At 46.7% G+C, this 27,884-nt stretch overlaps 1 protein-coding gene across 2 annotated transcripts; it reads left to right on the top strand.

The window, feature by feature from the left end:
- The first annotated feature begins 1,907 nt into the window (after positions 1-1,907).
- C11H11orf91 (chromosome 11 C11orf91 homolog) lies at positions 1,908-24,893 on the top strand. 2 transcript variants are annotated; one of them, XM_063946104.1, is made up of 3 exons: positions 1,908-2,375; positions 2,632-2,709; positions 24,691-24,893. In XM_063946104.1, the coding sequence occupies exons 1-2, from the start codon at positions 1,979-1,981 to the stop codon at positions 2,661-2,663; spliced, it is 429 nt and encodes a 142-aa protein (XP_063802174.1). In that variant the 5' UTR covers positions 1,908-1,978; the 3' UTR covers positions 2,664-2,709; positions 24,691-24,893. The 2 variants fall into 2 exon arrangements, with proteins under 2 accessions (XP_063802174.1, XP_063802173.1); XM_063946103.1 differs by lacking the exon at positions 2,632-2,709 and having other exon boundaries at positions 1,909-2,375.
- The last annotated feature ends 2,991 nt before the right edge of the window (positions 24,894-27,884 follow it).

Raw genomic sequence — 27,884 nt, forward strand, 5'->3', positions numbered from 1 at the left:
CATATTTGCGCAAATGTGTGCTAAGAACTTCAATTATACTCCATGTTAATTGTGGGGGTTTATTTAAATTATTTTTACTATCAGTGTTCTTAGTGCTAAGAGTGTGCATCTGCATCTCTCTTCTTCCAGCATAGTATTAGAAGCCTCAGCATAATAGCACCTCTTGATATCTTTAGTAATAGGAAGTGCAGTCCAGGTGTCCCCCCCCCTTTTTTTTCCACTATAGAGGTAAGAAGGCCCTGCTCGCAAGCTTACAATCTATAGGGAAATAGGCATTGATACACAAGGATAGATGCTACCTATTGCATAATGGTCCACCAGATTGCTAGGTTCTTAATGGATTGTATGATATGATCACCCAGCAAAGTTGGCCAAGGGTCAGGAGGGAGTGAGAGTAAAGAAAGACAAGATATGTGAGGTTATGTATACTGTACAGAGAAGATGTAATTAGATAGGGAAGCACTGAAGGTTATGTGGGTGGGTCTGGAATTTGATAGGCTTCTGGGGCCTGGGACTCACAAATCATCAGCCTCACGCTCCTCCTGCGATACCTCCGGATGGCTCACAGTGTAAACGCTGTACGGCTGGTAGCAGCGGCGGCTGCTGCTCCAGGTCTCTCGCTAGCAGAACGCTTGTCTGCAGTGTATTAAAGCATTTCCCGGCCTCAGATCTTCGCTCTCCACGGACACAGACTATAACCTCTGTCAGCTTCAGTACACAGGCCACGTCCAACCGGTTTCGTCAGGATGCCGATACCGGAGGTATCGCAGGAGAAGCGTGAGACTGAGGATTTCTTTCTTAGATGTATGTGAACCTTTTACTGTGTCATTAAATCTTTGATACTTTTATACTCACCTGGTGCGCCCCTCACTGTCTGTCATTTACATGTGTCCGATGAACCTGTGGTAAGGTTCAAACCAGAGGAGGCAGCACTAAACATCTATATTGAGGACAAAGAACTTGCGTTGGAAGCTATAATAAGGACCTGAGTGGACTCTACGCAACATATTTCTTTGCATATATATATAGAGAGAGAGAGAGAGAGATTAATAAATATATATTTATTTATTAAGTTTCTTATATAGCACAGCAATTTCCGTTGTGTTTATATATATATATATATATATATATATATATATATATACACATATATACAGGGCCGAAACGAGGGTTTCTGTCACCCGGGGCAAGACAGTCATTTGGCGCCCCCCTCTTCAAATAAAATCTTTATCAAAAAATAAAACCCATTGCATCCAAAAATGTATAAAGTGCATGTAGAAAGAAACTTGGCAAAATCAGATTAGGTGGCATATACATACCAGCATCGTAGACTGTATTAAACCATAATTCCAACCCCTACCTGTTTAAAATTAGTTGTCATTATTATAGAACAAGTCATGCATGGAACAGACCAGCTGGAGAAGAAGACTACTCTGAGACAGACACAACTAGGTACAGTAAGTAATACAATAAGTAAGGGGCGGAGTGGGTAGGGGGCCCCATGGGGCAGAGTAGGTGATATGCCAGGTCCATTTACTAATAAATAAAAAATTCAAAGACTTGAAACAGGTACTGCAAAGCTGACACTGCCTGATGAGTCTACAAAGAGGTAGGGGAACACTTGATACATAAGGTGGACAAATGTGTGTTAAATATTATTATTTACGGTAAAATGATATCCCCAGATCTCAAATGACCATTGGTGGCCAAACAATCACAAATAATGTCACTATGCTTTTTGAAATAATTAACCTATACATTTTGATCTCCTCATATGTGTAAATGTATAGGAAGCACCACTGAATACCTATTTTACAGTATCCTTATCTCACAATATATTTTCAGTATATTATCCATTGAAATAGATAGAGTAATTTGATGTCAGATAGCACAGTATAAATATTGGCCATGCGCTGATGACGTCACATCTCCTGCTCTCAGTGCTGGCGCCATCACACATTCAGATATAATAGCCTCCATGGATGGACAACTTCAAACACAGTGTTACAAGTCAATGTCAACAGAAGGAGTAACATCACCAAAGATGGAGCAGTACGCCCCAGTCTACTTTCCTTCTCTGTATGACAAGAGTGTCTCCACATCTCCTGATAAACATTTTAACATCTGGAAGAGTCTTGGGATAACTTTGAAAGACCAGCCTGAGCCTGAACTTAAGAATCAAGCAGAGGAGATCTCCCATTGGCCATCAGTTCTGGCTGATATGTCAAATGAACCACTGTATTTTTACTCTACACCTCTCTGGGGAAACTTTAAACCCCAACCAAGCCCCTATGATGAGTTGTGTGAGCTGGAGATCCAAATCAAGGAGATGGAGCTGTTAATGATCTTAGGGAATGATCTTGATGCCCAAAAATGTGAGTAATTGTCATATATTTTTACCAGTTCTCACTAATATATAAATTAGAGTGGTACTACTTACGTATTAAAGGGACTACCTCATTGGACCACCTGACAACTTTCAACTGCCTCTTCTCCCTCATGGCTAACTGACCAGTTACCTGACCTTAGCATGAATACTGAATTTCTGGTTCCCAGGGTGGATGGTGTTAAGGGTAAGGCTTTAACAAAAGTCCACATTTTTCTTTACATCCAAGACTCATTTTCATATAGACAACCAACCTCGTCAGCTGCCAATTAGCTGAAACTGCCAGATTGGAGGCCCTAAAGCTGTATTTGGAAGATAGGGTGGTAAGCAATGTATACAACTTATTTGATTAGTAATGTGCACCTATTGGGAAAACATATAAGAGTAACGTTTTACACTTTTTAATGTCTTGATGTTTATTTTCATACTTCTGGAAGACATGTTAGTTGAAGTATTGGTATCCAATGTACTACAGGGTATTAGGGTATGGGACTAGCATAGAAAGTTGGGGAAGTCACATTAATCCAGGAATGATGGAAAGATTACTTGCCGGTGTCTTTTATATTTACTGTACACACATCCACTTCTGATACGCTGTTCCATACACCCAATAGTCTTGATGTTATTGGTGGCAGGGGCACGGCCTATCAAAAAAAGTCTCTGTCCTCTGGAACGTAGATTTGGTTTGCAGTTTAAGATGGGGGTTTGGGTGGATTGTGTATAGCGATTATTTAGATCCAGATTGGTAGATAATTTATATTGTTAATAATGATATATTAAGTTCTACTGTACATGTGCTTAATACTTACTGATTTTAATGTATCCATATACAGTCGATCATATAAATTTGCAATATTAATATATGTTACATAAAATTAGATTTCATGATTAAAAAAAAAATCACCTACTATGCAAATTTGCTGCATCCCAAAATATAATTATGTTGCATATCTGTAGTATACACATAATAGGCTTGTGAGGGTGAGTGGCAAGGGGCGTGGCCTATTGATCAGGCATGACCAGTACAGATCATATGTACCTACTTTTTCAGTCTCCTCACTGGGAGAAGCCTTGAGAGGAGATGCTGCTGGCAACTTCAGGGGGTTGAGCCAGGCTACCATGTCATTAGGATCCTCTCCCATCTCGGGAAAATGCAGCAATTTGCAGGTCTGCGGAGAGGGGAGGGGCTAAAATCCCACTACGTAGTGGGTGGGATGTGGGAGATATGCCTACTGTTGTGGAGGATGTGATTACACCAAAAATCGTGACTCTAACACAACTTCCAGGACAGCTGGCAAGTATGATACGGGTTGAGGGGGGATCCGGTCTGAAGATCGACACTGTCTAAGTCGACAATGTTTAGGTCGACCACTATCGGTCGACAGTCACTAGGTCGACAGGGTCTGAAGGTCGACAGGGTTTCTAGGTCGACATGTTCTAGGTCGGCAGGTCAAAAGATCGACATGAGTTTTTCACATTTTTTCTTTTTTTTAAACTTTTTCATACTTAACGATCCACGTGGACTATGATTGGAATGGTAATCCATGCGAAGCAGTAGCGGAGCGAGGCGCGTTGCCCGAAGCATGGCGAGCGAAGCGAGCCATGTGAGGGTATACGGTGCACTAATTGGGCTTCCCAGTCACTGTACAGAGAAAACGACAACAAAAAAACATGAAAAACTCATGTCGACCTTTTGACCTGTCGACCTAGCACATGTCGACCTAGAAACCCTGTCGACCTTCAGATCCTGTCGACCTAGTGACTGTCGACCTATAGTGGTCAACCTAAACATTGTCGACCTAGACACTGTCGATTTGATGATCCACACCCGGTTGAGGGTATGGATGGGCAGATTGAGTACTTGGTTATGGTGTATAGGGTGTGTGCAGCAGGGACAAGTTGGGGAGATGCTCTCATTATTAACTTACTACTGTTTCAGTTACATTCAGGGTATGGAAGACAGTTTTTAAAGCTGTTGCAGTAGTATGTCAAGAGAAAGAAATGTTGAAATTTATATTTGTGGGATATGACTGTACAATGCCTTATTGTTCTTACATTTATTAGGGCAGTGTGGAGGGAAATTGCAGTAGTTGGCTCATAGGAACATTCACTGCACGTGTATATACCAAACTCATTTATTATATGCAGTAACAAACATACCACCTTTCCCAAATAGCGATATGGGATTTATGGTAATTACCTCTAAAGTGTGAGGTCGGCCCCATATAAATCCTTTGCAGTTTGGAACAAATGGGTTAAGTTAGCATAACATTACAGCAGTTCAGTAAGTGTGTACAGATGATGCCCAATATACAGTATCTTCTGATATACAGATGGGTCCATATTTATCTTGACTTCTTTGCTGCACCTAGGCACACCATGGTTTATTAACATAAACTCTTCATCTATTGTTCTCAGCTCCAATACAAAACAGAGAACAATACATCAAGGGATTAAGTTATTACAGCAGGGGATTAAGTCTGATTGACCTGGCTCAATTAATCTTATTAAAGGCCAAGATAAACGTGGACCCATCTGTATGGGCGCATCTGGCTGTGCATACAGGCATGTCTGCAGGGACCGCTGGTGACTGACATCTCAACTGGACAGGCACATTTAAATGCCTGCCCAGTTATGACGGCAGGCACGACACATGAGGCGGATGATTGGTAAGTATATATGCACTCACCAATTATTAGATAGGTCGGTGGATGTGGGATCTGTCGGTCAGGTGTGCAACCAGAGACCTAACCGAAGCCTCCTTAATACTTTCAAGATCTTCTAGGGAACAACTGACCTCACTGAGACCTGCTGAAATTATTACCCAAGAGTTTTTATGCACCAGTGAACAGACTGAGACCTAGGTCATGTATTCCCCAAGGTCACCTAGTAGCCATTGACCTCACTGAGACATGCCTCCTTTATACCCCAAGGTCACCTAGAAACCCGTGAACTAATTCAGATATGCCTGTTGCATTTCCCAAGGTCACCTAGGAACCAGTGCCTCCTGTATTCTCACAGGGTTACCTAGGAGCCAGTGACCTCACTGAGACATGCCTCCTGTATTCCCACAGGGTCACCTTGGAACCAGTGACCTTCTCTGAGACATGGGTCATGTATTCCCCAAGGTCATCTAGGAACTAATTGTTAGAAGTGGAGTGCGCTCAATGGATGCTTCAATTCTCTTACCAAGATGTTCAGAAGCAAATGTGTCCAACTTTAACATATTTTTACATTAACCTAATGTATATGCAGTTAACAGTTTTACTCTTTATGTTGAAAGAGGAGTGCACTACTGTGTAGACTTCAGTCTTCCTGTTCTCCAGGGAGGCTTCATGCTCTATCCCAAGATGGTTAGTGAGACCTCTACTGAGCAAGTGCAAGACTATGTAATGTGATAAGGTGGGCGACAGATGTCTCCTGCCTAGCTCTTATGAGAGACCTGATTAATACCTGCTATTAAGTTGTTTCCGCATCCCTGCACAACTGCCTGATTGCAGTATATATTCACTGGCTGGTGAGCTGTATAAAACTCCACTCCACACCAGGGCCGGTGCTAGGGTGTTCGGCGCCCCCCTGCAAACTATAAATTTGCGTCCTCCCATATTCCTTTGTCACGCGCCGGGAAAAGGGGTGTGGTCTCACAAGTAAGGGGCATAGCCACACAATAGTACCCCCATTCAAAATTACGCCACAATGTAGCACAATCTTATTCATCTTATACGTAATGCCCCACCCGTAGTAGTAGCGTCCTTATATGTAATGCCCCCCAGTAGTAGTAGCGTCCTTATACATAGTGCACCCCCAGTAGTAGTAGCATCCTTATGCATAATGCCCCCCCAGTAGTAGTAGCATTCTTATGCATAATGCCCCCCAATAGTAGAGGCATCCTTATGCATAATGCCCCCCAGTAGTAGTAGCATCCTTATGCATAATGCCCCCCCAGTAGGAGTAGCATCCTTATGCATAATGCCCCCCCAGTAGGAGTAGCATCCTTATACATAATGCCCCCCCCAGTAGTAGTAGCATCCTTATACATAATGCCCCCCAGTAGTAGTAGCATCCTTATACGTAATGCCCCCTCCAGTTGTAGTAGCGTCCTTATACGTAGTGCACCCCCAGTAGTAGAAGCGTCCTTATACGTAATTCCCCCTAGTAGTAGTAGCGTTCTTATACGTAATGCCCCCTCCAGTTGTAGTAGCGTCCTTATACGTAGTGCACCCCCAGTAGTAGAAGCGTCCTTATACGTAATGCGCTCCCAGTAGTAGTACCGTCCTTATAGATAATGCCCCCCCCCCAGTAGTAGCATCCTTATACGTAATGCCCTCCCCCCAGTAGTAGTATTGTTATACGTAATGCCCCCCCAGTAATAGTAGCATCCTATGCATAATGCCCCCAAGTAGTAGTATCGTCCTTATACGTAATGACCCCCCAGTAGTGGCGTCGTTACACGCAATTGCCCCCATTAGTAGCGTCATTACATGTAATGCCCCCACTGTAGTAGTAGCATCCTTAAAGCACACATAAACGCACACAGACATACCACACACACACACACACAATACACTAAGACACAATACACACACACACACACACACACACACACACATTTCCCTCTCACACTTCACTTACCTAAGCCAGTCTCCCTACACTACAGCAGCCTGGTCCGTGTAGCTCCGCCCCTTCTGTCCCATTTAGACCGCCCCTTCCGCCCGCTTAGCCCCACCCCCTTCTGTCCCGTACACAGCGCTGTCCTGTCACATAGGGGAGGGGAGGGGAGGGAGGAGGATTTTTATGCTGCAGGCGCGGCAGCCAGTGCCTGTCATACAGTGACAGGCACAGCAGTAGCAGGGGGGACAGGACGGCGCAGCAGGGAAGGAATGCAGAGCAGGGGGAGCGCCTCTCAGTCCCAGCGCCTCCCTGCACTGCATCCCTTCGCTGAGCGGGTAGCGCCGGGCCTGCTCCGCACCATCACCAGTGTACATGTAACAGTGAGTATGGCTGTACCTGCTATCCATCAATAAACCAACACCACTGGTTAAGTAACTGGGCTGTTCATAGCTGAGTCATCCGCTGATGTGTGCTTATGTAACTCTGCAATATCAACACCTGAACACAGGGGCGTAACTAGAACTTTGTGGGCCACATAGCAGAATTTTGAAAGGAGCCCCCTTCTACAGAGAAGGGAGGTACAGGGTGACACACACACAGGTAAAGTGTGTTTGTGATGTCTTATACCCCATAAGACATCACAAACACACACACACACACACACACACACACACACACACACACACACACACAGGTATAGGGGGGTACAAGGTGTCACACACACAGTGGTAAAGGGTGTACAGTTTGTCATACATGGTGGTAGGGGGGTACTGGATGTGTCACACACACACACACACACACACACACACACTGGTAGGGGGGTGTATACTGTGTCACACACGGAGGGGAGGGGGTTACAGGGTGTCACACACACAGATATGGGGTGTACATTGTGTTATTCATGGGGGGAATAGGGTGTCACTAATACACAGGGGTAGTGTGTGTACACTGTCATACACATGGGGGGTATAGGGTGTCACACACACAGGGACAGGGGATGTACAGGGAGTCACAAACACACAGTGGTAGGGGGTGTACCAGGGTTTAAAGTGGTGGAACTCATTAAAACTGCCAGCCCCAGTACCTGAGGAAGGGGGAGGTGGCTGCAGCTCATAAGTAACACTAGCGCTGCCTGCATCATTGATTGACGTGGGTGATGGGGCTGGTTTTTCTGTTGGACTTACTGTATAGGGCAATGGAGGAGGTGGAACTAGTTCCCCCTACCATTAGAGGTGGTGGAAATCAGTAGTTCCACCCTGTTCTCCCCCCTCCCCCCCCCCCTCACACACACACACACACACACACACACACACACACACACACACACACACACACACACACACACACACACTTTAACCCCTGGGGTGTACACTGTGTCACACACAGATAAGGAGTGTGTAGTATGCATAGTTGCCTACTCTCCCTCATTCTGCAGGAGACTCCCTGAAATAGCAGCAATCTCCCTCACTCCCTGAAAAGTCCATCAATCTCCCTCATTCTTGGGGGAAAAATAAATCAGAGATACAAACATTCAAATGGGATCCTTAGTGCCATTTCCCTGCATTGGTTATAAGGCACAATGATCCCTATGGCCACTTACAGTATATTGAACCTCTTGTAAGACACAATACACAAACAAATCCTGCAAAATATCAGTGTCTTTTCTTCAACAAATAGATCTTACTAACTTTGGGGCTCATTTACATTTGGATGTAAGTCATTTTCATGACACGCCTCCACGATGTAGTAGTACTCGCCTGCGCTGATAGGTGTTACTTTCACAATCTCCCTGAAATGCTTTTTCAAAAGTAGGCAAGTATGGTAGTATGTCATACATGGGGTACAGGGTGTCACACATATGGCAGGGGATGTACAGTGTGTCATACACAGCTGTGTCACTGCCTATGCGAGCAGCAGGGATGTATTGCGATGCCTTATTTGGAAGTAATTATGGACTTACATGACTTCTGTAGCGCTGTAGAACAATGTAAAATAAAGAAGTGCAGTGAGATCATGTGACCGTGGCTGTGAATAGTAACAGACTGCAGACAAACACATGTACCACCAAGGCACTTCCTACAGTCTGAGGAGGCGGCCCTGGACACTCAATAACAGAGTGGCCCGGGGGGCACATGCCACTTTGCCTCCTAGCTCAGCCCGCCACTGCTCACACCTCACCGCTTTGTGAAGCCAGCAGGAAGACGGGAGGGGCAGCACTCCAATTTCCAGAGTGGGTCAGGAGCAGGTCGGGTGTGGGGAAGGTGCTGAAGGACCCGGTGAGTGTTAGGTGGCGGGAGTTCGCAGCACAGCTGGTGGGAGTTCACAGCATAGCTCCCGGATCCTGTGGCAGCAAGATCTGAGCCACTCTGGTGGCTTTGGGTCTGCAGTGGCAGCATCTCTGGCTGGTTTCGGGGAGCTGGTCCTCGAGAAACACTGGGCCCCCCAAGTGGAGTCTTGCACTGTGCTGCAGCTTGATTGGGTGCAGGGAAGCAGGTGCAGCAGCTTGATTGGGTGCTGGGAAGCAGGCCCTACAGGCATCCAGGGCCCCATTGCAGCCGCATCCTCTGCATCTATGGTAGTTACGCCACTCCCTGCACACACATCATTCCCAACACTTTATTTAACAAAACAGATACTGTAACTCTACCACTTTATTTTGAATACATATATTGTTCAGATTAAAAAACAAAATGGGTTTCAACTATTTCCCTTTAATTATAGTTTCAGGTTAAAACTACTGTAGACCTTAGTTAAATACTTTTTGATTAGGAAGAAACATGATCTCTGACAATGTCAAATAGGGATTTCCAAATGCAGGGCCGGTGCAAGGTTTCCCAGCACCCTAGGCAAATCATCAGCAACCTCCCCCCCCCCCCCAAAAAAAAATAAATAATTATATATATATATATATATATATATATATATACAAAAAAAGTCCTGGACTCGCATCATAATTTTCAGGGTGGGTGCTATCCCAACAGAACAAGTCCGCTGAATCTATAGGTGTCCACGAAGGTGGCGGGCGCACTCTCACACATATAAATGTTCACAAACTTTGTTTAATATCCAATGATCTTTATGACAGCCTTCATATATCGACGTTTCGATCCTTCCACAGGATCTTTTTCAAGAAAGGCGGTACGATATTATATTTCACAATGTACAATCGTTAAACAATGCCTAAAAAATACAAAAGAGAGAAAAGACTCAGCCTCCCAGGCCCCTTAATAATGGCAGGTGAACTATGTAGACCGGGCTTCAATTACCCAGTGCACATAGTGACTCTAGTCAATCTGATTCAAAAATGCTAGATGTAATGCCTCCAACCAAAGTTTAAAACACCCATGTGTTGAAGACAGCCATATTAGTCCCAAAAGATACTAGGATTAGTGTGACCACAAATATCTCAATCCACCCTGTGACACACCAGTGTAAATGTTATACACAAAACTTGCATAGTAGACTCACATGGAACCAGCGGTTATAGTGGGTGCAGCTTTAAACGGATTAACAATGTTCAAAGAAGACATGCCAGCTTCATAGATGATCCAAAAGTTACTGCATATATGTGATAACAATAATTAAACAATGATGGAACAACTCCCTCGTTCCAAGCAAAAACGTGGGCAACATAAACATCAATGAAGCTGTTACCTATAACATCACACTCAAGATGTACTGTATCCTGAGGTCATGGAAGTCAGCTGCTCAGCTGCTCAGCCCGACCTGCTGGAACAATGATAACTTTTAAGAGTGTGGACTCTCAACATCAAAACAAAGTGTGTCCAGAGGATATGCAAAAAGTGTGAACAAACGGGTATGAGCATGGAGATGCACAACCCAAAAACGAGGCTTACCATGTGTGGAAATCTACCGCATGTTCCCAGGATGCATGTTCAACCTAGCTCTGTCCCAGAGCCTTATGAACCCCTTAACCGGAAGTGCGCCCGTTCTAAGTGCACCAACTCACGGATGTCAAAAATCAAATTTCAGCATCCACTCTCCACTGATACTCTGCTAGGCTGATCCGCGCCGCTGACACTTAGAAAAGCCTGTGGTACGGGCCCAAACAGTTCATGTGAAGCCACTGTATGCCGATCCGGACATGGAACGCAATGCGTTCCATCATACCGGAAGAGGAAGTGATGCGCGGTGGAACGAGGCCAAGCGTGGAACGCTCTGCGTTTCAAAACTCCGGAAGTAGAGCGCATACCATACATTGGAGCCAAAGGAGGAGTGCCACCTCGTTCAGTGATCCGGACAGGGAACGCAAATGCGTTCCAAAGAACGGAAATCGGGGTGCTCGAGGTCCACAGTGCAAGCCTGAGAAGTTAAATAGAATCAAATACCATCTGGCGTTACTATCACCCACAGAGAGTACTGAAAGCTACAAGGAAGGGCACAACTTCTCACAGATATTAGTGCTTCTGATTCAACTGGCATGTCTCAGGTGGCCAGTGTGTGATCCTAATGTGATTATATTAGGCACTACTACCTGGCTATTCATTCCGAACACTCAAAATGTCTCAGTGAGGACATACTAGCCTTATGCAATTTCAAATAATCCTAACTTGATCATAATAATTTAAATCCATGCCATCAGGGACCTGAGAGAATGGGCTAACACAAATAACACACTAACAACAAAATATTTACAATCAACACACAAACATAATAAATACAACACATTTGTCTAAGACACATATTTCACAGGAACACTCCGTAGGGGTTATTTTCGTTTAATCCTCTCGGTGATACCGTATCCAAGCGGCTGATCCAATAGCACTCCCTTTGTTTCAGCCTCTTGGTCCGGTCTCCACCGGTGACACTGGGGGGTACCCAGTCGATGATTTTGCACTTTAAACTAGCGACCTGATGACGGGCTTCAATAAAGTGGCGTGCCACCGGCTTATCAGATTTGCCGCTGTTTAAGGCAACATGAATAGATGAACGCAAATATCATTTGCATTGTAGATCTGACTTTGTCATCTATATCTTGAAATGCCCTTGCGGACTGTTTTATGTGGGGCTTACGACGCGAAATTTCAGAGACCGAATGGCGAACCACCGTTCATCTATTCATGTTGCCTTAAACAGCGGCAAATCTGATAAGCCGGTGGCACGCCACTTTATTGAAGCCCGTCATCAGGTCGCTAGTTTAAAGTGCAAAATCATCGACTGGGTACCCCCCAGTGTCACCGGTGGAGACCGGACCAAGAGGCTGAAACAAAGGGAGTGCTATTGGATCAGCCGCTTGGATACGGTATCACCGAGAGGATTAAACGAAAATAACCCCTACGGAGTGTTCCTGTGAAATATGTGTCTTAGACAAATGTGTTGTATTTATTATGTTTGTGTGTTGATTGTAAATATTTTGTTGTTAGTGTGTTATTTGTGTTAGCCCATTCTCTCAGGTCCCTGATGGCATGGATTTAAATTATTATGATCAAGTTAGGATTATTTGAAATTGCATAAGGCTAGTATGTCCTCACTGAGACATTTTGAGTGTTCGGAATGAATAGCCAGGTAGTAGTGCCTAATATAATCACATTAGGATCACACACTGGCCACCTGAGACATGCCAGTTGAATCAGAAGCACTAATATCTGTGAGAAGTTGTGCCCTTCCTTGTAGCTTTCAGTACTCTCTGTGGGTGATAGTAACGCCAGATGGTATTTGATTCTATTTAACTTCTCAGGCTTGCACTGTGGACCTCGAGCACCCCGATTTCCGTTCTTTGGAACGCATTTGCGTTCCCTGTCCGGATCACTGAACGAGGTGGCACTCCTCCTTTGGCTCCAATGTATGGTATGCGCTCTACTTCCGGAGTTTTGAAACGCAGAGCGTTCCACGCTTGGCCTCGTTCCACCGCGCATCACTTCCTCTTCCGGTATGATGGAACGCATTGCGTTCCATGTCCGGATCGGCATACAGTGGCTTCACATGAACTGTTTGGGCCCGTACCACGGGCTTTTCTAAGTGTCAGCGGCGCGGATCAGCCTAGCAGAGTATCAGTGGAGAGTGGATGCTGAAATTTGATTTTTGACATCCGTGAGTTGGTGCACTTAGAACGGGCGCACTTCCGGTTAAGGGGTTCATAAGGCTCTGGGACAGAGCTAGGTTGAACATGCATCCTGGGAACATGCGGTAGATTTCCACACATGGTAAGCCTCGTTTTTGGGTTGTGCATCTCCATGCTCATACCCGTTTGTTCACACTTTTTGCATATCCTCTGGACACACTTTGTTTTGATGTTGAGAGTCCACACTCTTAAAAGTTATCATTGTTCCAGCAGGTCGGGCTGAGCAGCTGAGCAGCTGACTTCCATGACCTCAGGATACAGTACATCTTGAGTGTGATGTTATAGGTAACAGCTTCATTGATGTTTATGTTGCCCACGTTTTTGCTTGGAACGAGGGAGTTGTTCCATCATTGTTTAATTATTGTTATCACATATATGCAGTAACTTTTGGATCATCTATGAAGCTGGCATGTCTTCTTTGAACATTGTTAATCCGTTTAAAGCTGCACCCACTATAACCGCTGGTTCCATGTGAGTCTACTATGCAAGTTTTGTGTATAACATTTACACTGGTGTGTCACAGGGTGGATTGAGATATTTGTGGTCACACTAATCCTAGTATCTTTTGGGACTAATATGGCTGTCTTCAACACATGGGTGTTTTAAACTTTGGTTGGAGGCATTACATCTAGCATTTTTGAATCAGATTGACTAGAGTCACTATGTGCACTGGGTAATTGAAGCCCGGTCTACATAGTTCACCTGCCATTATTAAGGGGCCTGGGAGGCTGAGTCTTTTCTCTCTTTTGTATTTTTTAGGCATTGTTTAACGATTGTACATTGTGAAATATAATATCGTACCGCCTTTCTTGAAAAAGATCCTGTGGAAGGATCGAAACGTCGATATATGAAGGCTGTCATAAAGATCATTGGATATTAAACAAAGTTTGTGAACATTTATATGTGTGAGAGTGCGCCCGCCACCTTCGTGGACACCTATATATATATATATATATATATATATATATATCAGAGGCGTAACTAGGGATTTTGGAGCCCAGGGCAATATCATTAATGCCCCCCCCCCCCCCCCCCCAAAAAAAAAAGCGAAGGTTAAAATCATGCGCGCGCGCTCCGGAAGAGGGGCCACTAAACAGGGGGCATATCCCTCGGTGTAGTAATACCCCTTATACTCTCTAGTACTGGTGCCCCTTTCACCTTGTAACACACTGAATGAGCAGACATTCACCTTGTAGCACACTGAATGAGCCGAAATTCACATTGTAGCACACTGAATGAGCCGAAATTCACCTTGTAGCACACTGAATGAGCCGAAATTCACATTGTAGCACACTGAATGAGCAGAAATTCACATTGTAGCACACTGAATGAGCCGAAATTCACATTGTAGCACACTGAATGAGCCGACATTCACATTGTAGCACACTGAATGAGCCGAAACTCACATTGTAGCACACTGAATGAGCTGAAATTCACCTTGTAGCACACTGAATGAGCCGACATTCACATTCTACCACACTGAATGAGCCGAAGTTCACATTGTAGCACACTGAATGAGCCGGAATTCACCTTGTAGCACACTGAATGAGCCGGAATTCACCTTGTAGCACACTGAATGAGCCGACATTCACATTATAGCACACTGAATGAGCCGAAACTCACATTGTAGCACACTGAGGGGTCTATTCATGTATAACACGAAAACATAATTGCTACTTATCACTATACATCGCATCTCTTCGATGAGATGTATAGCTGTGATAAGTAGCAATTCATGTATACTCACCCTTCCGACGATGCGCTGCGGTGTCTGGGGCTCCTGCGGTGAAGTCTTCTCCGGCGGTCCCTCCCTGCGATGCGCGGAGTCCAGCGACGGTCCCTTTGCGCATGCGCAGCTTGATGACCTCCCGGCAGGCCGCAGTGGTCGCTGGGAGGTCGGGGGGCGGAGCCAGCACGAGGTGCCGAGCAGCGATCAGGGAAGCATTGAGCTTCCCTGACGTCTCCGCACCGCAGTTCAGGTTACGCCGTCCTCAGATGGCGAACCTGAACTCCATGGAGAAGCGGAAAGCAGAGCTTTCCGCACCTTCATTAATCGCACTCACCATACAAAGGTATGGTGATGCGATTCAGGCACAGAGCGGGGGTGCCGCTGGAGAAGTCAGAGACTTCTCCACGGTAACCGGCTCTGTGAATTGCGGTAAGCAGAGAAAAGCCCTGTTTACCGCAAAACAGGGCTTTTCTCTGCTGCATGAATAGACCCCTGAATGAGCCGAAATTCACCTTGTAGCACACTGAATGAGCCGACATTCACATTGTAGCACACTGAATGAGCCGAAATTCACATTGTAGCACACTGAATGATTCGACATTCACATTGTAGCACACTGAATGAGCCGACATTCACATTGTAGCACACTGAATGAGCCGAAATTCACATTGTAGCACACTGAATGAGCCGAAATTCACCTTGTAGCACACTGAATGAGCCGAAATTCACATTGTAGCACACTGAATGAGCCGACATTCACATTATAGCACACTGAATGAGCCGACATTCACATTATAGCACACTGAATGAGCCGAAATTCACATTGTAGCACACTGAATGAGCCGAAATTCACATTGTAGCACACTGACTGAGCCAAAATTCACATTGTAGCACACTGAATGAGCCGACATTCACATTGTACCACACTGAATGAGCCGAAATTCACCTTGTAGCACACTGAAAGAGCCGACATTCACATTATAGCACACTGAATGAGCCGACATTCACATTATAGCACACTGAATGAGCCGAAATTCACATTGTAGCACACTGAATGAGCCGAAATTCACATTATAGCACACTGAATGAGCCGAAATTCACCTTGTAGCACACTGACTGAGCCAAAATTCACATTGTAGCACACTGAATGAGCCGAAATTCACATTGTAGCACACTGAATGAGCCGAAATTCACCTTGTAGCACACTGACTGAGCCAAAATTCATATTGTAGCACACTGAATGAGCCGAAATTCACATTGTAGCACACTGAATGAGCCGAAATTCACCTTGTAGCACACTGACTGAGCCAAAATTCACATTGTAACACACTGAATGAGCCGACATTCACATTGTAGCACACTGAATGAGCCGACATTCATATTGTAGCACACTGAATGAGCCGAAATTCACATTATAGCACACTGAATGAGACGAAATTCACCTTGTAGCACACTGACTGAGCCAAAATTCACATTGTAGCACACTGAATGAGCCGAAATTCACATTGTAGCACACTGAATGAGCCGAAATTCACCTTGTAGCACACTGACTGAGCCAAAATTCACATTGTAACACAATGAATGAGCCGACATTCACATTGTAGCACACTGAATGAGCCGACATTCACATTGTAGCACACTGAATGAGCCGAAATTCACATTGTAGCACACTGAATGAGCCCAAATTCACATTGTAGCACACTGAATGAGCCGAAATTCACATTGTAGCACACTGAATGAGCCCAAATTCACATTGTAGCACACTGAATGAGCCGACAGTCACATTGTAACACACTGAATGAGCCGACATTCACATTGTAGCACACTGAATGAGCCGAAATTCACATTGTAGCACACTGAATGAGCCCAAATTCACATTGTAGCACACTGAATGAGCCGACAGTCACATTGTAACACACTGAATGAGCCGACATTCACATTGTAGCACACTGAATGAGCCGAAATTCACATTGTAGCACACTGAATGAGCCCAAATTCACATTGTAGCACACTGAATGAGCCGACAGTCACATTGTAACACACTGAATGAGCCGACATTCACCTTGTAGCACACTGAATGAGCCGACATTCACCTTGTAGCACACTGAATGAGCCGACATTCACATTATAGCACACTGAATGAGCCGACATTCACATTATAGCACACTGAATGAGCCGAAATTCACATTGTAGCACACTGACTGAGCCAAAATTCACCTTGTAGCACACTGACTGAGCCGACATTCACATTATAGCACACTGAATGAGCCGACATTCACATTATAGCACACTGAATGAGCCGAAATTCACATTGTAGCACACTGACTGAGCCAAAATTCACCTTGTAGCACACTGAATGAGCCGAAATTCACATTGTAGGACACAGTGTGAACTGAAATTCAGATTCTAGGCCTGAAGAGAGATGGGGCATTAAGAGGGAGAGAGGAGGGGGGCTTGGCATGAGGAGAAAGAGGCATATGGGGGGAGAGAGCGCAAGGGAGAGAGGCAATGTGGAGAGATTTCAGCAGAGGAGAGGTGCTCTGGACAGCAGTTACACATCCAGACTGTACCTTCAGGTGGGGAGGCAGCTCTGTGGTGTCACATCATGCTGGGCGATCCAGTATTTGCAGTGCTCAAATTCTTCTGGACCCCGCAGCCCAGCAAAACATTATGCGGCCATGGGGGGGATATAAAATAAGCGGGAGGAGACGCAGAAGGCAGGAGGAGGCAATGCGGGAGATTAACGGGGATAGGCAGAGTTGCGCAGCGGCTGATCCAGGAGTCCAGGACAGACTCTTCAGACTTATACTGTCCTGGACTCCTGGTTCAGCCGCTGCGCAACTCTGCCTATCCCCGTGAAGTGAAGAGGAGCCGAGCCCGCTTGCCTGTGTACAACTCCGGGAGCGTGACGCTGTCACTGCGGTCACGCTCCCGGCTCCCAGCACCAGCACACACATGACGGAGGCAGCATAGTGCGCCAGCGCGGTGCGGCGCTATAGTAACGGGCGGCAGTGGCGGGGGCGGGCGGTGTCGGATGTGCCTTTCCTCCCTGGGTGAATGTGCCGCCCCCGGACATCGGGGCGGGTATGATAAGGGAGGGGGAGTTAGCGACGCGGTGGCCTTACATTTTTTTTTTTCTCTGACGTCCTAAGTGGATGCTGGGGACTCCGTCAGGACCATGGGGATTAGCGGCTCCGCAGGAGACAGGGCACAAAAAGTAAAGCTTTTAGGATCACATGGTGTGTACTGGCTCCTCCCCCTATGACCCTCCTCCAAGCCTCAGTTAGGATACTGTGCCCGGACGAGCGTACACAATAAGGAAGGATATTGAATCCCGGGTAAGACTCATACCAGCCACACCAATCACACCGTACAACTTGTGATTTGAACCTAGTTAACAGTATGATAACAGAGAAGCCTCTGAACAGATGGCTTCCAACAATAACAACCCGATTTGTTTGTAACAATAACTATATACAAGTATTGCAGACAATCCGCACTTGGGATGGGCGCCCAGCATCCACTACGGACTACGAGAAATAGAATTATCGGTAAGTAAATTCTTATTTTCTCTGACGTCCTAAGTGGATGCTGGGGACTCCGTCAGGACCATGGGGATTATACCAAAGCTCCCAAACGGGCGGGAGAGTGCGGATGACTCTGCAGCACCGAATGAGAGAACTCCAGGTCCTCTTTAGCCAGGGTATCAAATTTGTAGAATTTTACAAACGTGTTTTCCCCCGACCACGTAGCTGCTCGGCAGAGTTGTAATGACGAGACCCCTCGGGCAGCCGCCCAGGATGAGCCCACCTTCCTTGTGGAATGGGCCTTGACAGATTTAGGCTGTGGCATGCCTGCCACAGAATGTGCAAGTTGAATTGTGCTACAAATCCAACGAGCAATCGTCTGCTTAGAAGCAGGAGCACCCAGCTTGTTGGGCGGTGCTGAGTTAAAAAAATAAGAATTTACTTACCGATAATTCTATTTCTCGTAGTCCGTAGTGGATGCTGGGGACTCCGTCAGGACCATGGGGATTAGCGGCTCCGCAGGAGACAGGGCACAAAAAGTAAAGCTTTTAGGATCACATGGTGTGTACTGGCTCCTCCCCCTATGACCCTCCTCCAAGCCTCAGTTAGGTTTTTGTGCCCGTCCGAGCAGGGTGCAATCTAGGTGGCTCTCCTAAAGAGCTGCTTAGAGAAAGTTTAATTAGGTTTTTTTCTTTCAGTGAGACCTGCTGGCAACAGGCTCACTGCTACGAGGGACTTAGGGGAGAAGAAGTAAACTCACCTGCGTGCAGGATGGATTTGCTTCTTAGGCTACTGGATACCATTAGCTCCAGAGGGATCGAACACAGGCCCAGCCATGGAGTCCGGTCCCGGAGCCGCGCCGCCGGCCCCCTTGCAGATGCTGAAGTATGAAGAGGTCCAGAGGTCCAGAAATCGGCGGCAGAAGACTTTCAGTCTTCAGAGAGGTAGCGCACAGCACTGCAGCTGTGCGCCATTGTTGTCACACACTTCACACCGGCGGTCACGGAGGGTGCAGGGCGCTGGGGGGGGCGCCCTGGGCAGCAATGTAAATACCTTTTCTGGCAAAATGAATACATCACATATAGTCCCTGGGGCTATATGGATGTATTTAACCCCTGCCAGGTCTCAGCAATAACGGGAGAAAAGCCCGCCGAAATAGGGGGCGGGGCCTATTCTCCTCAGCACACAGCGCCATTTTCCTGCTCAGCTCCGCTGTGAGGAAGGCTCCCAGACTCTCCCCTGCACTGCACTACAGAAACAGGGTAAAACAGAGAGGGGGGGCATTTTTTGGCGATATTTATATATATTTAAGCGCATATAACAGAAACAACACTTTTATAGGGTTGTTTATATATATTTTTATAGCGCTTGGGTGTGTGCTGGCAAACTCTCCCTCTGTCTCCCCAAAGGGCTAGTGGGGTCCTGTCTTCGATAAGAGCATTCCCTGTGTGTCTGCTGTGTGTCGGTACGTGTGTGTCGACATGTATGAGGACGATGTTGGTGTGGAGGCGGAGCAATTGCCGGTAATGGTAATGTCACCCCCTAGGGAGTCGACACCGGAATGGATGGCTTTATTTATGGAATTACGTGATAATGTCAGCACGCTGCAAAAGTCGGTTGACGACATGAGACGGCCGGCAAATCAGTTAGTACCTGTTCAGGCGTCTCAGGCACCGTCAGGGGCTGTAAAACGCCCCTTACCTCAGTCAGTCGACACAGGTACCGACACGGGCGAATCTAGTGTCGACGGTGAAGAAACAAACGTATTTTTCAGTAGGGCCACACGTTATATGATCACGGCAATGAAGGAGGCTTTGCATATCTCTGATACTGCAGGTACCTCAAAAGGGGGTATTATGTGGGGTGTGAAAAAACTACCTGTAGCTTTTCCCGAATCAGAGGAATTGAATGACGTGTGTGATGAAGCGTGGGTTACCCCCGATAGAAAACTGCTAATTTCAAAGAAGTTATTGGCATTATACCCTTTCCCGCCAGAGGTTAGGGCGCGCTGGGAAACACCCCCTAGGGTGGATAAGGCGCTCACACGTTTATCAAAACAAGTGGCGTTACCGTCTCCAGATACGGCCGCCCTCAAAGATCCAGCTGATAGGAGGCTGGAAACTACACTGAAGAGTATATACACACATACTGGTGTTATACTGCGACCAGCAATAGCCTCAGCCTGGATGTGCAGTGCTGGGGTGGTGTGGTCGGATTCCCTGACTGAAAATATTGATACCCTGGATAGGGACAGTATTTTATTGACAATAGAGCAATTAAAGGATGCGTTCCTTTATATGCGGGATGCTCAGAGGGATATTTGCACTCTGGCATCGAGAGTAAGTGCGATGTCCATATCTGCCAGAAGAAGTTTATGGACACGACAGTGGTCAGGTGATGCGGATTCCAAACGGCATATGGAAGTATTGCCGTATAAAGGGGAGGAATTGTTTGGCGTCGGTCTATCGGATCTGGTGGCCACGGCAACTGCCGGGAAATCCACCTTTTTACCTCAGACCCCCTCCCAACAGAAAAAGACACCGTCTTTTCAGCCGCAGTCCTTTCGGTCCTATAAGAACAAGCGGGCAAAAGGACAGTCATATCTGCCCCGAGGCAGAGGAAAGGGTAAGAGAGGGCAGCAAGCAGCTCCTTCCCAGGAACAGAAGCCCTCCCCGGGTTCTGCAAAAGCCTCAGCATGACGCTGGGGCTTTACAAGCGGACTCAGGAGCGGTGGGGGGTCGACTCAAGAATTTCAGCGCGCAGTGGGCTTGCTCACAGGTGGACCCCTGGATCCTGCAGGTAGTATCTCAGGGTTACAGGTTGGAATTCGAGAAATCTCCCCCTCGCCGGTTCCTACAGTCTGCTTTGCCAACGTCTCCCTCAGACAGGGCGACGGTGTTGGAAGCCATTCACAAGCTGTTTTCTCAGCAGGTGATAGTCAAAGTACCCCTCCTACAACAGGGAAAGGGGTATTACTCCACGCTATTTGTGGTATCGAAGCCGGACGGCTCGGTAAGACCTATTCTAAATCTGAAATCTTTGAACCTGTACATACAAAAATTCAAGTTCAAGATGGAATCACTCAGAGCAGTGATAGCGAATCTGGAAGAAGGGGACTTTATGGTGTCCCTGGACATAAAGGATGCTTACCTGCATGTCCCAATTTGCCCTTCACATCAAGGGTACCTCAGGTTCGTGGTGCAAAACTGTCATTATCAGTTTCAGACGCTGCCGTTTGGGTTGTCCACGGCACCTCGGGTCTTTACCAAGGTAATGGCCGAAATGATGATTCTTCTGCGAAGAAGAGGCGTATTAATTATCCCTTACTTGGACGATCTCCTGATAAGGGCAAGGTCCAGAGAACAGCTGGAGGACGGAGTAGCACTAACCCAAGTAGTGTTGCAACAACACGGGTGGATTCTGAATTTTCCAAAATCTCAGTTGACCCCGACAACACGTCTGCTGTTCCTGGGAATGATTCTGGACACGGTTCAGAAAAAGGTGTTTCTTCCGGAGGAAAAAGCCATGGAGTTATCCGAATTGGTCAGGGACCTCCTAAAACCAGGAAAAGTGTCTGTGCATCAATGCACAAGAGTCCTGGGAAAGATGGTGGCTTCTTACGAAGCAATTCCATTCGGCAGATTCCACGCACGAACTTTTCAGTGGGATCTGCTGGACAAATGGTCCGGATCGCATCTGCAGATGCATCAGCGGATAACCTTATCACCACGGACAAGGGTGTCTCTTCTGTGGTGGTTGCAGAGTGCTCATCTGTTAGAGGGCCGCAGATTCGGCATACAGGACTGGGTCCTGGTGACCACGGATGCCAGTCTGAGAGGCTGGGGAGCGGTCACAAAGGGAAGAAACTTCCAGGGAGTATGGTCAAGCCTGGAGATGTCTCTTCACATAAATATACTGGAGCTAAGAGCGATTTACAATGCTCTAAGCCTGGCAAAACCCCTGCTTCAGGGTCAGTCGGTGTTGATCCAGTCGGACAACATCACGGCAGTCGCCCACGTAAACAGACAGGGCGGCACAAGAAGCAGGAGAGCAATGGCAGAAGCTGCAAGGATTCTTCGCTGGGCGGAAGATCATGTGATAGCACTGTCAGCAGTGTTCATTCCGGGAGTAGACAACTGGGAAGCAGACTTCCTCAGCAGACACGATCTACACCCGGGAGAGTGGGGACTTCACCCAGAAGTCTTCCAAATGATTGTGAACCATTGGGAAAAACCAAAGGTGGATATGATGGCGTCACACCTCAACAAAAAACTGGACAGGTATTGCGCCAGGTCAAGAGACCCTCAGGCAATAGCTGTGGACGCTCTGGTAACACCGTGGGTGTACCAGTCAGTGTATGTGTTTCCTCCTCTGCCTCTCATACCCAAAGTACTGAGAATTATACGGCAAGGGGGAGTAAGAACGATATTCGTGGCTCCGGATTGGCCAAGAAGAACTTGGTACCCGGAACTTCAGCAGATGCTCACGGAAAATCCGTGGCCTCTACCTCTAAGAAGGGACCTGCTTCAGCAGGGACCGTGTCTATTCCAAGACTTACCGCGGCTGCGTTTGACGGCATGGCGGTTGAACGCCGAATTCTAAAGGAAAAAGGCATTCCAGAAGAGGTCATTCCTACGCTGGTTAAAGCCAGGAAGGAGGTGACTGCACAACATTATCACCGTATTTGGAGAAAATATGTTGCGTGGTGTGAGGCCAGGAAGGCCCCCACGGAGGAATTTCAACTGGGTCGATTCCTACATTTCCTGCAAACAGGATTGTTTATGGGCCTCAAATTGGGGTCTATTAAGGTTCAAATTTCGGCCCTGTCGATTTTCTTCCAAAAAGAATTGGCTTCAGTTCCTGAAGTCCAGACTTTTGTAAAAGGAGTACTACATATACAGCCCCCGGTTGTGCCCCCAGTGGCTCCGTGGGACCTTAATGTAGTTTTGGATTTTCTCAAATCCCATTGGTTTGAGCCACTCAAATCGGTGGATTTTAAATATCTTACATGGAAAGTAACCATGCTACTGGCCCTGGCTTCAGCCAGGAGAGTGTCAGAATTGGCGGCTTTATCGTATAAAAGCCCATATCTGATTTTCCATTCGGACAGGGCAGAACTGCGGACGCGTCCTCAGTTTCTGCCTAAGGTGGTTTCAGCGTTTCACCTGAACCAGCCTATTGTGGTGCCTGCGGCTACTAGCGATTTGGAGGATTCCAAGTTGCTGGACGTTGTCAGGGCATTGAAAATATATATTTCAAGGACGCCTGGAGTCAGAAAATCTGACTCGCTGTTTATACTGTATGCACCCAACAAGCTGGGTGCTCCTGCTTCTAAGCAGACGATTGCTCGTTGGATTTGTAGCACAATTCAACTTGCACATTCTGTGGCAGGCATGCCACAGCCTAAATCTGTCAAGGCCCATTCCACAAGGAAGGTGGGCTCATCCTGGGCGGCTGCCCGAGGGGTCTCGTCATTACAACTCTGCCGAGCAGCTACGTGGTCGGGGGAAAACACGTTTGTAAAATTCTACAAATTTGATACCCTGGCTAAAGAGGACCTGGAGTTCTCTCATTCGGTGCTGCAGAGTCATCCGCACTCTCCCGCCCGTTTGGGAGCTTTGGTATAATCCCCATGGTCCTGACGGAGTCCCCAGCATCCACTTAGGACGTCAGAGAAAATAAGAATTTACTTACCGATAATTCTATTTCTCGTAGTCCGTAGTGGATGCTGGGCGCCCATCCCAAGTGCGGATTGTCTGCAATACTTGTATATAGTTATTGTTACAAACAAATCGGGTTGTTATTGTTGGAAGCCATCTGTTCAGAGGCTTCTCTGTTATCATACTGTTAACTAGGTTCAAATCACAAGTTGTACGGTGTGATTGGTGTGGCTGGTATCAGTCTTACCCGGGATTCAATATCCTTCCTTATTGTGTACGCTCGTCCGGGCACAGTATCCTAACTGAGGCTTGGAGGAGGGTCATAGGGGGAGGAGCCAGTACACACCATGTGATCCTAAAAGCTTTACTTTTTGTGCCCTGTCTCCTGCGGAGCCGCTAATCCCCATGGTCCTGACGGAGTCCCCAGCATCAACTACGGACTACGAGAAATAGAATTATCGGTAAGTAAATTCTTATTTTTTTAACTCAGCACCGCCCTTAAAGTGCCGGCGCCCATAGGCAGCTGCCTAAAGCTGCCTAGTGGTAGCGCCGGCCCTGTCCAAATGTCTGGCGCAGCATATTACATTGTCTGATACTGTAATCAGAGTAAGGTTAGGAAATTCATGTATAATTTGTTAAATTATATAATGGACCCTCTGGATTGCAACGCTATTGGTAATTTTTGTCTTTTTCAGATGATTGTTTGATGACTGAAAAAGAGAAGATGTTGCGGCATATGAAAGCTACAAAGGACTGCAAAAAAACTAAACGTTCTACATAAAACCTGGCATATAATAAAACACTTTTTTTTTTTTTTTTACTTTCTTATTGGAACCTTGAAGTACACCTACTTGGCTTCTTGCAGTTGATTGTACATTAAATATTTTGTAGCATCAGATTATTATTTCCTGTCTGTTCATATTTGTGCACATTATTAGTATTCGGAAACACGCCGGGACATGATGCATGCAGAGCCAGCAACAGAAATCTTGGGGTCCAGTACAGTGATATTTCTGGGGACCCCTCAGATTATGATTTATATAATAAGATTTTACTCACCGGTAAATCTATTTCTCGTAGTCCGTAGTGGATGCTGGGAACTCCGAAAGGACCATGGGGAATAGCGGCTCCGCAGGAGACTGGGCACAACTAAAGACAGCTTTAGGTCACCTGGTGTGCACTGGCTCCTCCCACTATGACCCTCCTCCAAGCCTCAGTTAGGATACTGTGCCCGGACGAGCTGACATAATAAGGAAGGATTTTGAATCCCGGGTAAGACTCATACCAGCCACACCAATCACACTGTATAACTCGTGATACTATACCCAGTTTAACAGTATGAAATACAACTGAGCCTCTCAACAGATGGCTCAACAATAACCCTTTAGTTAACAATAACTATGTACAAGTATTGCAGACAATCCGCACTTGGGATGGGCGCCCAGCATCCACTACGGACTACGAGAAATAGATTTACCGGTGAGTAAAATCTTATTTTCTCTGACGTCCTAGTGGATGCTGGGAACTCCGAAAGGACCATGGGGATTATACCAAAGCTCCCAAACGGGCGGGAGAGTGCGGATGACTCTGCAGCACCGAATGAGAGAACTCCAGGTCCTCCTCAGCCAGGGTATCAATTTTGTAGAATTTAGCAAACGTGTTTGCCCCTGACCAAGTAGCAGCTCGGCAAAGTTGTAAAGCCGAGACCCCTCGGGCAGCCGCCCAAGATGAGCCCACTTTCCTCGTGGAGTGGGCTTTTACTGATTTAGGATGCGGCAGTCCAGCCGCAGAATGCGCCAGCTGAATTGTGCTACAAATCCAGCGAGCAATAGTCTGCTTAGAAGCAGGAGCACCCAGTTTGTTGGGTGCATACAGGATAAACAGCGAGTCAGTTTTCCTGACTCCAGCCGTCCTGGAAACAAATTTTCAAGGCCCTGACTACGTCCAGTAACTTGGAATCCTCCAAGTCCCTAGTAGCCGCAGTTACTACAATAGGTTGGTTCAAGTGAAAAGCTGATACCACCTTAGGGAGAAACTGGGGACGAGTCCTCAATTCTGCCCTATCCATATGGAAAATCAGATAAGGGCTTTTATATGACAAAGCCGCCAATTCTGATACACGCCTGGCTGAAGCCAAGGCCAATAACATGACCACTTTCCACGTGAGATATTTTAGATCCACGGTTTTTAGTGGCTCAAACCAATGTGATTTTCAGAAACTCAACACCACGTTGAGATCCCAAGGTGCCACTGGAGGCACAAACGGGGGCTGAATATGCAGCACTCCTTTTACAAATGTCTGAACTTCAGGTAGTGAAGCTAGTTCTTTCTGGAAGAAAATCGACAGAGCCGAGATCTGTATCTTAATGGAGCCTACTTTTAGGCCCATAGTCACTCCTGCTTGTAGGAAATGCAGAAATTGACCTAGTTGAAATTCCTCTGTTGGGGCCTTTCTGGCCTCACACCAAGCAACATATTTCCGCCATATGCGGTGATAATGTTTTGCAGTTACATCTTTCCTGGCTTTAATCAGCGTAGGAATGACTTCCTCTGGAATGCCCTTTTCCTTTAGGATCCGGCGTTCAAACGCCATGCCGTCAAACACAGCCGCGGTAAGTCTTGGCACAGACAGGGCCCCTGCTGCAGCAGGTCCTGTCTGAGCGGCAGAGGCCATGGGTCCTCTGATATAATTTCTTGAAGTTCTGGGTACCAAGCTCTTCTTGGCCAATCTGGAAACACGAGTATTGTTCTTACTCCTCGCCTTCTTATTATTCTCAGTACCTTTGGTATGAGAGGCAGAGGGGGGAACACATAAACCGACTGGTACACCCACGGTGTCACTAGAGCGTCCACAGCTATTGCCTGAGGGTCTCTTGACCTGGCGCAATATTTCTCTAGTTTTTTTGTTTAAGCGGGACGCCATCATGTCCACCTGTGGTCTTTCCCAACGGTTTACCATCAGTTGGAAGACTTCTGGATGAAGTCCCCACTCTCCCGGGTGGAGGTCGTGCCTGCTGAGGAAGTCTGCTTCCCAGTTATCCACTCCAGGAATGAACACTGCTGACAGTGCCAACACGTGATTTTTCGCCCATAGGAGAATCCTTGTGGCTTCTGCCATCGCCATCCTGCTTCTTGTGCCGCCCTGTCGGTTTACATGGGCGACTGCCGTGATGTTGTCTGATTGGATCAGTACCGGCTGGTTTTGAAGCCTTGCCTGACTCAGGGCATTGTAAATGGCCCTCAGTTCCAGAATATTTATGTGTAGGGTAGTCTCCTGACTTGACCAAAGTCCCTGGAAGTTTCTTCCCTGTGTGACTGCCCCCCAGCCTCAAAGGCTGGCATCCATGGTCACCAGGACTTAGTCCTGTATGCCGAACCTGCGGCCCTCTTGAAGATGGGCACTCTGCAGCCACCACAGTAGAGATACCCTGGTCCTTGGAGACAGGGTTATCAGCCGATGCATCTGAAGATGTGATCCAGACCACTTGTCCAACAGGTCCCACTGAAAAGTTCTTGCATGGAACCTGCCGAATGGGATTGCTTCGTAGGAAGCTACTATTTTTCCCAGGACTCGCGTGCAATGATGCACCGATACCTGTTTTGGCTTCAGGAGGTCTCTGACTAGAGATGACAGCTCCTTGGCTTTCTCCTCCGGGAGAAACACTTTTTTCTGGTCTGTGTCCAGAACCATCCCCAGGAACAGTAGACGTGTCGTAGGAACCAGCTGTGACTTTGGACTGTTTAGAATCCAACCGTGCTGTTGTAGCACTTTCCAAAATAGTGCTACCCCGACTAACAACTGCTCCTTGGACCTCGCCTTTATAAGGAGATTGTCCAAGTACGGGATAATTAAAACTCCCTTTTTTCGAAGGAGTATCATCATTACCTT

Source organism: Pseudophryne corroboree, chromosome 11 (assembly GCF_028390025.1).
Source record: "Pseudophryne corroboree isolate aPseCor3 chromosome 11, aPseCor3.hap2, whole genome shotgun sequence".
In the NCBI taxonomy this organism is placed as follows: domain Eukaryota; kingdom Metazoa; phylum Chordata; class Amphibia; order Anura; family Myobatrachidae; genus Pseudophryne; species Pseudophryne corroboree.